Source organism: Triticum urartu, chromosome 2, assembly GCF_003073215.2.
Source record: "Triticum urartu cultivar G1812 chromosome 2, Tu2.1, whole genome shotgun sequence".
In the NCBI taxonomy this organism is placed as follows: Eukaryota; Viridiplantae; Streptophyta; class Magnoliopsida; order Poales; family Poaceae; genus Triticum; species Triticum urartu.
Genome location: NC_053023.1, coordinates 724,654,711 through 724,666,384, shown reverse-complemented (window position 1 = coordinate 724,666,384; position 11,674 = coordinate 724,654,711). Strand labels below are relative to the sequence as shown.

General features: G+C 50.4%; 1 protein-coding gene across 2 annotated transcripts; it reads left to right on the top strand.

The window, feature by feature from the left end:
• Nucleotides 1–5,181: 5,181 nt before the first annotated feature.
• On the top strand, nt 5,182–11,239 carry LOC125540145 (transcription factor TGAL6-like). 2 transcript variants are annotated; one of them, XM_048703736.1, is made up of 8 exons: nt 5,182–5,406; nt 6,143–6,277; nt 9,027–9,267; nt 9,350–9,418; nt 9,623–9,682; nt 9,793–10,245; nt 10,326–10,544; nt 10,634–11,239. In XM_048703736.1, exons 2-8 carry the CDS (start codon nt 6,225–6,227, stop codon nt 10,790–10,792), a joined length of 1,254 nt encoding a protein of 417 aa, XP_048559693.1. In that variant the 5' UTR covers nt 5,182–5,406; nt 6,143–6,224; the 3' UTR covers nt 10,793–11,239. The 2 variants fall into 2 exon arrangements, with proteins under 2 accessions (XP_048559693.1, XP_048559692.1); XM_048703735.1 differs by having other exon boundaries at nt 5,188–5,406; nt 6,163–6,277.
• Nucleotides 11,240–11,674: the final 435 nt, after the last annotated feature.

The following is an 11,674-nucleotide window of genomic DNA, read 5'->3' as shown; positions in this document are numbered from 1 at the left end:
GACGATCTGTTTTTCAGATAATAGATTCCGGCAACTTCTGGCTTCGACGACTTCTCGTCCGCTATGTCAACAACATTGACCTGGCTTCAATGTTTTTTAAGAGCTTCATAGGTGGTATCAAGCTTCGCTCACAGCCTGCGGCCGATGACATTGGATCTACAATCTAAGGGTTCCTTCACCCATCAACTCATTACATACATTTCACAAAGAAGTCTGAGTGCCTTGTGCAAAGTAATAACCAGCCATGCAGGTGCTTGTATGCAAACATGCGAGGTTCAATCAATAACTCATGTTGAAGTTTACATGTTTCCATCGAGTTTTTTTTTGAACCATGCAGGAGGACTGCATGTATAATATTAAAGAGAGAAAAAGAAGTACAACCAACCAAAAGTCCACAAGAACTACCATACAACACCACCAAAGACCATACAACATCGTCTACAGCGAAACGACCATAACTAATATCACAGTGAGTGTAGAACAAAGCGACCCATACTTGCTTCTGCCCATTGTTTGGCGTTACCAATAACTTGATCCAAGATTTTTAACAGCGGCATGTAAGCATTCTTGAAAACCCTGCCATTCCTCTCCCTCCATATACTCGAGGTGACAAGCATTATCAATGTGTTCAAGGAATTCCTTTTGGTTCCGTGAACTCTAGCCCTTGCAACTTGCCACCAATCTCATAAGGAGAGAGCAGATTGAGGGACGACCTTCGTAATCCCCGGCCCAATGAAGCACATCAAGCTAATAGTTCCCACATTGATACTTCTCGGGGGAAGAAGACATCGTTTGGTTTGGAATTTTAAAAACTTAAAGAAATGAGTAAGAAAAAATATAGCATGTGGAATTGAGTAAAAAAATCGGGCTAGAAATTGTCCAATCGGGCCAGAAATCATTCCACATCACATTGACAGGCTAAATGGGCTATATTACAATGGCCAGCAGGTACTAATTTAATATTTGTGACAACTGATTGTGCGCATAATGCAGGAACCAGGATAGTTACTCCTCTAATAAATAAATAAACACAATTTGGATAAGTTGCACTCAATGCCGTGCATTTAATTTTGACTAAATTTAATATTCAAGTTTCAGCAAAGTAAGCATCTGCGTATGTAGTATGTTCAATTTTTTTTAGCAAAGTCGTGATATTAACTATCCAAGTGAGCCCCCTCAACCCTCTTTGAAAACCCTAGATGCCATCACTCTCACAGGCTAGGCCACAGGTCCATCCTTCACTGGAACTTGTGAAGTTATGTCTTCCCGGGTCTAGTCGGGTTTGAGGTTGTCGTCTAGCCCTCTTCATCGCCTTATTCTTCGAAACGACGATTTGTTTTTCAGATAATAGATTCCGGCAACTTCTGGCTTCGACGACTTCTCGTCCGCTATGTCAACAACATTGACCTGGCTTCAATGTTTTTTAAGAGCTTCATAGGTGGTATCAAGCTTCGCTCACAGCCTGCGGCCGATGACATTGGATCTACAATCTAAGGGTTCCTTCACCCATCAACTCATTACATACATTTCACAAAGAAGTCTGAGTGCCTTATGCAAAGTAATAACCAGCCATGCAGGTGCTTGTATGCAAACATGCGAGGTTCAATCAACAACTCATGTTGAAGTTTACATGTTTCCATCGAGTTTTTTTTGAACCATGCAGGAGGACTGCATGTATAATATTAAAGAGAGAAAAAGAAGTACAACCAACCAAAAGTCCACAAGAACTACCATACAACACCACCCAAGACCATACAACATCGTCTACAGCAAAACGACCATAACTAATATCACAGTGAGTGTAGAACAAAGCGACCCATACTTGCTTCTTCCCATTGTTTGGCGTTACCAATAACTTGATCCAAGATTTTTAACAGCGGCGTGTAAGCATTCTTGAAAACCCTGCCATTCCTCTCCCTCCATATACTTGAGGTGACAAGCATTATCAATGTGTTCAAGGAATTCCTTTTGGTTCCGTGAACTCTAGCCCTTGCAACTTGCCACCAATCTCATAAGGAGAGAGCAGATTGAGGGACGACCTTTGTAATCCCGGCCCAATGAAGCACATCAAGCTAATAGTTCCCACATTGATACTTCTCGGGGGAAGAAGACATCGTTTGGTTTGGAATTTTAAAAACTTAAAGAAATGAGTAAGAAAAAAATATAGCATGTGGAATTGAGTAAAAAAAATACAACAAAATATTTCCTTTTCAACAATGAGTAACAAAAAATAAGTGCTGACAGGTGCTTTCTTTTTCCTCCCCTAACTCTAGGTGGCTAGAGTAAACTCTGCCCTCCATGCTTCACCCGCGAGCCTGTGGATTCGCCTCCCCTCTGCCTGCCGCTCCGGTGGCCGGTGGCGGGGCGGGAATTCCGATGCCTCTGTTGTGGTTAGTAATTTAAGTCAAGTATTTTTAGTCCCCACAAATGCGGAGCTCGAGCAGATGGCGACGCTTCTTCTTCGAGTTTGTCTTCCGAGCTCCAATCCTCCTCGAGTTCGTTCATCTGGACGTAGTTGTTGGAGCTCTGGCGTAGATTCTTGTCATATCCTTGGGACGGTGCTGTTAGGATTTCTCGTGACGTGATGAGATTTGGTGGCAGGTGCTTCAGCTCTACCCAAGAGTTCAATGGTGACGACTACGGCTCCATGGCGCTGGTCCATAGTGGCACGTGCACGAAGACTTTCCGTCTGTCATCGACAAGGTCTAAGCCGGCTCCGGTAGGACATCGGCGCGTTCTAACAGCAATAGTGGTCATTCGGTGGTCTCTAAATCTCGTTGTATTTTTTATTATGTTTGAGATGCTTTATATTTCTGGTGAACTTTTACAATAGATATGTTTTTATTTTTGAAAAAAAAACTAGAACGAGTAAGTAAACCTTTTTTTATTGCAAAGAAAAAGCTAAACCTTTTTTTATTCCAAAGAAAAAGTTAAGCCTTTTTTTTAACTGAAAAAAAAATGGGTAACTGAACCCTCGTTCAGAAAAAACTCTGGCATCTTCACCCTGCCGGCCGCCACCGCCGTCGTCGCTGGCTGCCGAGGGAACCCAACCCCAAGACTGCCAACTCTCCACCACCCAGGCAAGTAATTCCCTCTCCCGATCAATCTACAGTTTCACCCGCACCCCCACACCGAGCGTCCCAAATCAATCTGACGACGGCAGGGTATAAATCTCCCCCTGAATCGTACTACACAAACATGATGAACATCGAAAAGGGCAGGACGGGCAAAAGGGCAAGAACGACGACGACGGGAAAGAAGGGCCGGCCGGTCGAAGCCCCAAAGCAATGGTCCGGCGATCAATGGCATTGCTCTCGTCCGAAAAACAAAACGGAGAAATGCAGCGGGACAGCGACGCCCACGAACACCAACGGCTGCCATCAGCGAGGGGCCCCCGTCTTAAGGTAATGTTTCCCTTCTTGTTAATTGGTTTTGGATGCACCGCAACGGAGACCGCATCATCGTCACCGTCAGCTTAGCTTAGCTTAATCACACCGCCACTAACGAATTCGATTGATTAATCGATGGATCGATCCGCCATTTCTGCTGCTGCTGCTGCGTACGCTAGTGCTTTTATCTTATCTTCTTCTTCCTTTAGGTTGGCCGTCGAAAGGTTCCCCGTCTTTTGGCGCCTTTATGGCAAAGCGGGAATTCTTCGTCGTCACGCACCACCCTTACGCCATTCACAAAAGAGGTGGTGAGTAGGTGCATGCACGCCCCCACCACGCACATAAAATCTATCATCTGTGTGCGCGTGTGCAGTGTGCACACACATATATTCCTTCCCCGATCGTCTCTGTTTCTCAATCAGGAGTTTTTTTAGAGTCACCGGTGTATTCCCTTCTTGCTTTCGGGCAAAGATGATGATACGTGGACGCAATGATTGCCCGGCAACGGGGCGACTTCGAATGGGTCTGCGAAAACCGGGCAAAATTTCGAACAAATTTCTGAAAAGGTTTACATGTGATTGCACTCTGACTGAATTTTACGGTGCCGCTTTGCTTTGTGTTGATGTGATAGGCATGGCTACCGCTCAATTATGCAGGGAATCAAGAGCTTCAAGATATCCGAAGGCCGGTTAAGTGATTAGCATGATGTGTCCTTCCCGATGGAGAACGGAACCGTCGAGATGACACGGGTGATCAAAGAAACGTGTCGATGCACCGGCAAATAATTAAGCAGCTATGGCTAGGAGAAATGACGACAGGTAGCAGAGGAGGCAGGTTTCTTATTTTAGGAGGCTTAGAGGTTTGGTGATCAGGAGGGGATACCCCAGAAATGGCAAGTTCCACCATGTACACAATTAGGTGAATCTCTAGTGATGATGTCCCTCAATTGCATCATGGAATCTAACATGACCCCCATTATAGGGCCATCACTCATCACTCATCACAAGATGTGTGTATTACTTAAATCCTGCTTGCCTTAATCAGACCCCACCACACCACATCCAAAATCCCACCCTAACACATTGAGTTACTGGTTCAAGTTCAGTTTAGTGGTTAACAACTTGACATGACCCCAGTGCTGCAAGCCTGTAAGTAGCACTGTCTGGATACCTGTGGGCTGTGGGTAAAACAACCTATCACAAGTTTAGGGGGTATAGCCAGTGGGGGTCTCTTCTGCGCTGTTATTACCACTTTGTGAGTGAAATGTTACCATGTCTGATGAGCCTTGTGGCAAGGAACTTTCTGCCTAATCAGTAGTGAACTAGTGACAATGAATCTGGCGTATCACTTAACCGTCTTTGCTCGGTGGTTTTCTAGTATAATGTTCTAGGAAGCTTCTTGATGCCATGCCTTTCCCTGGCAGTTCCAATCACCTGCGCAACCTGAAATTATTGAGCCGCCAATGTGTCGATCCGTCCGAGCAACCAAGTGTGTATATATGTGTGTGCCTGAAACAAAAACACAGGCTTAAAAAAGCTCTCAAGCTTCTTTTTACACCTGAAAGTTACCATCTTTCCCCTCCGTCAGAATCATGAGCACACTTTCTCCTCCCTAGGCTGGCTGGTTAGGTGATCGATGATGTGTGCGCTGAAGTAATCTAAGAGTCCCAGTGTGCAAGCAACTCTGCACATAGCCAACTAGTTTACGGAAAGAATAATTAGTGCATCCTTAAGCATGAGAGGGGAGGCCCAGGTGATAATATTAGATACTCAAGGGCTCTTTATACTTTGGCTCCCCCTTTCCAACAGAAGGCAGCCGGCTCGGCTCTTTGCTTCTTTATATAACGCCGCATCACTCCATCTGCCCAACTTGGTGCCCTCTCAAGCTCGGCCAGACCACATCTGTGGAGGAGTCTCCCTCTTGTGCTTCGAAGCTCGCCGATCGAGTTTTTCGCTGTGGAGCTGTGGGTTTGAAGGAAACCATCCTCCTTTGTCGTCGACTAGAAGACCGCAGCCGGGTACTGAATTTCTCAGCCTTCTTTGTCTGTTGACTTTGTTTGCTTGTTTGCTCCTTGAGTATGCTTCTGATATAGTCAAGATCAAGCTCAGTCCTACCTCTTGGCTGCTATTACTGTGGGCTATGATTAATGATAAGTGAGGTCTTCTTATCCAAAAATGATAAGTAAGGTCTCTGTCGGAGTTACCATCTTAGTGGCAAGAAAAAACATCATAGTACAGCCTGCAAATACATGGCTTGTGTATCTATTTTAGTTCTTGCTGTAGTGGAAGAAAGACATGAAAGTTCTTGGTGCCCAGACAGATTTCATCTTCTCATCAACAGCCGTACCATCTAAGTCATGCTTAATAATTATTTAAAGCTCTGTTAGTCTTGTCTAATTTGTTGTTTGTTTTGCTTACCCTGAATGGGACTGCAAATTGCTAGTACAATGGTACAGAAGTAACCATATTCGCTTCTCCAATAACTCTGGAATAGCTCTCCTAAACCATACGTTGGTGGGAATATTTACATAGCCGGAATAAAGTGGCTCGAACAATTGCTCAAATTTCTATATGTTATCTCCCAAAGGAATGTATCCTCGTTGGCGTATTTTTCTATGACCATATCTTCCTCCATGTTCCTGCAGCACTAGACAACCTTAGAGACCGCATAATAACTTTGAGTACTCGTGAATCACACAACTCGTATTCCTTTTCCCCTTTCTGGTAAATGAATTCTTGTTCGCCATCTGACAGATATGAGGTGATCAATTCAGGTGTATCATCTAGCTAAAAGGGAGATCAAACCAGGTAGCATGATATAAGGATTGAGGACACAATGGAGCTCTACCCTGGGTACCTGGAAGACCACTTCAACATCCACAAGCTTAGGTGCGTATCTATTTCTCTTGATCCGTTCCTCTTAATTCTCCTACACAGTTTTTCCATCTGATTCTCCTCTGTGAATTCATGAATAGTATAGTCACAGCTGTTGCATTAATAGTCTGTCTGAACTCTGTAATAGAAAAACAAGGTGGCAGGCAGAGAGGAGACTTAGCAACTAGCATCGCTTAATAATTAATTAACGCGCACTTGCACGGCAATTTGCATTAGATTTGATACTTGTTGATGGTGATGCAAACTGATTGATGGTCTCCGGTGGGAGCTGGCAAGTGGGCTAGTGCATCCCTCCAAAGTGAGATCATGTCAGTTTAATAATAGCATTAACAAAGCAAAGCAAAGCAAAATCCTAGACTAAGCACCATCGAAAGGAGAAAAGAAGGAATCGCCACGTTAGGATCGAAATGGTGCATCAAGCTAGGGAGATAACTTGTGCCAATTCTTCTCTGAAAGTATAATACTACAGGGGAGGGAGATGCCCTGCTTTGTTCCTCCCCCTAACAGCCGTAGAAACCCCCTGCCGGAAAAAGGTTTTCCTGCTCCCAATTTGCACTTTGCACCCCATGCCACGGTAGCCGTTTTCCGCACAGGGGGCGCGTCAAGGATCGGCGCGAGTCCTGTTAGAGCCATGAGTTTGGCATCAGGGAAAGCAGCGAGCAGTGGTTCAGTGAGTGAGTGTGTTAGCAAAGCAAAGCATGCACTGCCAGGTGTTAACCACCATGGTTGTGAGGAGCCCTGAAAAAGAAAAGGGAAGAAGAAGAAAGAATCACCATGTGTTGCTTAGGATCGAAATGGCACATCGAACTAGCTAGAGGGAGATACCCTTGTGCCGATTCTCCGAAGGCATGAGGGGGAGGCGAGATGCTCCCTTCTGCTTTGTCCCTCCGCCTAATAGCGACCGTAGAAACGCAGGCTAGCATGCCGGACAGAGTTTTTGTCAACAGGTCACGTCGTCGGCCGGTGATTGGTGCTGGCCTGAATCTGCGCTTAAGGCCACAGTAGGTTAGTCTGAAACTCTGAATTCGTGCTTTTTCCTCAAGAGTGATCGGTCGGTGTTGTCTTGTGAGGAGTGATAGCCATGCGTTTGGCATCGGGTCTCTCTGGCCTGGTGGAGATGCTCATAGAGAGTTGACTCGGCGCGGGCAGATGACACGGCACGACACGACGAGGCCGGCCATGGTAGTGTCGCTGAATTTTTTGTGAAAATGGTGCGGGGTGCACTGGGAGAAGATGAGGAGAAAGGGGGCGCGCTCTGCGTCATGGCCAACCAACCCAGCCACAGCCAGGAGATGTCAAGGCGGAGGTGATCGATGCCACTCCGGCTGCGGCACTGCTCCTCGCTCTGAGCCCTAAAGCAGTGAGCAGTGAGCCGGTGTGTGAGTGCGTCGCCATTGGATCAGCACCAACTCACTGACTGACCACCCAATCAGCAATCTTCCCTTGGTCTGTCTTCCCGGGACACGTGTTGAGCTTTTAGCATCATATGCCGCAGGGAACCTAGGCTGCAAGTGAGCACGGCGGAGCCGGGCCGGTGAACCTGGACGCAAGATCGGCCGGGTGTCGTTGGTGCGCGGTGGCCGGTGGGGTTCGCCGGCCGGCCGGGCATGGAGATAGATAGAGACCCTTGCGTCGTGTGCTGGAGTGGCTGATAGGCGGACGGACAGGCCTAACTCGAGCCTCGGCTTTTGCCGCGAAAGCCAGGGGGTGGGGGAGGGCCCCGCTCCCGCTCCGGCGCCAATTATTGGAGCACCATTGTTGATTGATTCCTCTTCCTCTCTCTTTCTTTCTCTTCTTTCTCCCGTGTGCGCTGGCCCGCCCGGTAGTAGTAGCAACAGCAGTGAAAAATCCTCCACTACTCGTGGAGCTCCTGCATGCCAAGTAGTGGTAGACATCCCTCCACCGTGCATGCCTCGCCGCGGTGGTCGCCGATGAATCATGGCGGCCTTGACGCTACATGGGCTCGGATTTGACGTGATAACACGGGCACGCACGGTTAAGCTTCGGCCTTTAGCGTCGGAAGGTATGGTGGTGCCATCGCTGTGTTCATTCTACTACATACTACGGAAGCATTATGGGAGACGTGACGTCAACGGTGATGAACGGACCGGACCGGTCGCCGTCGGCGTCGCCGCTCTGGGCACGTAAGTGAAGTAAACCCTCGGCAAGTGGCGACGTTTCATTTGTCCCGGGGCGCGAAGGGAAGAGGCCAAGGCCACCTCACGGCCGCCTTTGCAAGCGCCAAAGGCCAGGACACAGCCAAAAGGGTCGGGTCGGCCGCGGGGCGCGCCCACTCCCCGCCCGTCGCGCTGGCTCTCCTCCTGTCCACGCCACGCTACGCGCCCCCGGATTCCGCCTCCAGATTCCATCCAGGCTCAAACCTCCACCACTCCAGCCCGCCGGTGACCAGCGGCCACTCCTCGGCCCGGATTCCCTCGTGCGCGCGTTCCATCGCCTACCTCCACCGACAGATCCGAGCATCGTCGTCGGGTCACCGGCCCAGCAGCATATATCATCTGTTGCGTACGCTGTCAGCTCGGTCGCACCGCCGGCGCTGCGCTAGCTCTGTGGCGCTCGGCTCAGCTCACGCCGGGAGCATATCTATCTGGCGCTCTGCGCCTGCCACCTACCGGCCTAGCCCCTAGTTGTAGCTTAGTGCTGCTGTACCTAGTACCCACGCAAGTCCATCCCCAGTTCCCCTGCTTGCAACTCCTGTGTGCTGATTCTTATCCTGGTTCTTCAGCGGCACCGGCGGCGCGTCCCCGCCGGAGTACATGTCGTCGGCGGCGGCGGCGCAGTACGCGCCGGCGCCCCTCCGGATGGCCATGTACGAGCGCGCCCCGCCGCCGCAGCAGCACCAGCAGCCCCAGCTGCAGCCGGCGCTGGGCATGTGGAGCAGCGAGCCCTACAAGGTGGACAGCGGCGGCCAGGCCACCAGCGGGTCCAGCATCATGGAGCCCGACGCCAAGTTCGACCACGCAGGGGTACGCGACAGATTCATGCTCGCTGGCTCCTCCTCAGCTGGTTCACGCTTTCTCTCTACTCATTTTGGTGTGGTCTCTGCAGCTGGATGAGGATCCACACATGGACGAACTGGAGACGGCCGATCAGGGAGCGAGCAAGCCCAAGGAAAAGGTAACCATCAATCGCTCCATCACATCTTAAGCTGCATGCTACTGTATAGTTAGTCTTCCTTAAATGTGCTGGGCAAAGGAGATTACTGTTCTCCAAAGTACAATTAGCTTCAGTTGTCCATTTCCCAGGCTAATCTGATTGATTCTTGCAAGAGGGAAATGACACTGTTGCACATATAAATTAATAAGAGATGATTTTGCTCAGGTCATGAGAAGACTTGCACAGAACAGAGAGGCTGCCCGGAAAAGTCGCCTCAGAAAAAAGGTACAGTACCTATAAGCATTCTGATTATCTTGAACATCGGAAGCCATGGCATGATTCACACCAGCGACTGACTGACGCCATTGTTGTGCTCCTTCCTTCCTTCGCCACAGGCATACATCCAGCAGCTGGAGTCGAGCCGGATAAAGCTGGCGCAGCTGGAGCAGGAGCTGCAGCGCACCAGGCAGCAGCAAGGCATGTACGGGGGTAACCCGGGAACGAGCCTGCATCGCGGGGGCTCGGCCGGTCACCTCGGATTCGCGGCCGCGGGGCAGATGATGGACCCCGGCGTAGCGGCGTTCGAGATCGCGTACGGCCACTGGGTGGACGATCAGAAGCGGAACACGGAGGAGCTGCGGAGCGCGCTGCAGCCGGGGCAGGGCACGTCGGAGCTGGAGCTGGAGGTGATGGTGCAGACCGGGCTCGCCAACTACGACAACCTCTTCCGGATCAAGGGCGCCGCCGCGCAGGCCGACGTCTTCTGCGTCATGTCGGGGCTCTGGAGGTCCCCCGCCGAGCGCTTCTTCCTCTGGATCGGCGGCTTCCGGCCCTCCGAGGTCCTCAAGGTACGTTGTTATCGTCGGAAAGATGATCACCGTTGTTATCGTCGTCGTCGGGGGTTGACCGGTGTGTGGCTGGCACGCAGATCTTGAGCCCGCAGCTGCAGCCGATGTCGGAGCCGCAGTCGGTGGCGGTGTACGCGCTGCAGCTGACGTCGGCGCAGGCGGAGGACGCGCTGTCGCAGGGCATGCAGAAGCTGCAGCAGACGCTGGCCGAGTCCCTCACGGACCCCTTCGCCGCTCCCGACGCCTACATGGTCGGCGCCGTCGAGAAGCTCAAGGGCCTCGTCGGCTTCGTGCAGCAGGTACCTAAATCGGCGCCGCCGCCGGCGACCCATCCATGATCTGAAACTCTGAAGATTAACTTATGGCATTGTCGTCGTGGGTGTTGCAGGCGGACCATCTCCGGCAGGAGACGCTGCAGAACATGCACAGGATCCTGACGACGCGGCAGGCGGCCAAGGGCCTGCTCGTGCTGGGGGACTACTTCCAGCGCCTCCGCGCGCTCAGCACGCTCTGGGCGGCCCGCCCGCGCGAGTCCGCCATAAGCTAAGCTGTGCTCGATCACGTAGCAATGGCGGAAGCAGAGAGAGATTGATGATGGCGCAGAAGAAGTTAGTACGTACGTACGTAGTAATCCATCCATCTGCTGGCCAGCGGAGGACGAAGAGATCCATCTCGCTGGGTTGAAGGGAGGAAGAGGTAGGCATTCAGAGCCGCGCCGTAGGTACGTGCGTGCTTGCTTGTTTTCCAGACGATGACGGGGTAATTAAGGTCGATCAGGTGGCCGGATCAAGGGATCGAGGATGTGTAAATACATGTTTTGGTGTGATGATGATGATGATGATGATGGTGTAGCGATGAAATTGCTATAAGAAAACAAGGAGGAATTGTAGCGCTTGTGATCCGGTATATATCATGTGTAATTGTTTGCGATTAGTGTTGATCGTATTGTATATGGAGGAAATGTTTTGCTAAAGCACATTCAGATTTGCTCCAAGTATTGCGCATCTGAATCCATGTACCACCTCGCATAGCTTGTGTTACTTGAAGGTCCATTCAAGTCTATTATCAAATTGCAATGACCTCTCTCCTCTGGGCCGGATCCAATAAGGGCATTTCTAACCGATCCCCAATAACTGATTAGAGGCGTGGGTTTTTACTCCTTTAACCGGCACCTAGCCAATCCCCAATCGGCGCTAGTGGAGCATAAATTATCCTTAGCCACGCCCCGCCTCCCTTACTCCACCACTCGGTGGCTGAGTAAAAAGTCCACTCTCCTCCTCTGCCTCATGCGCTCCACTCCCGCGCCACATCTTCGCCGGTGTCGCCCCTCCCACTACCCTCCGCTGTGGTCCTTGACCAACCAGATTGGTGCCCTCTCGCCCTGTCGACGGCACACAACCGGTAGATCTGTGGCTTTCACGTCCGCCGC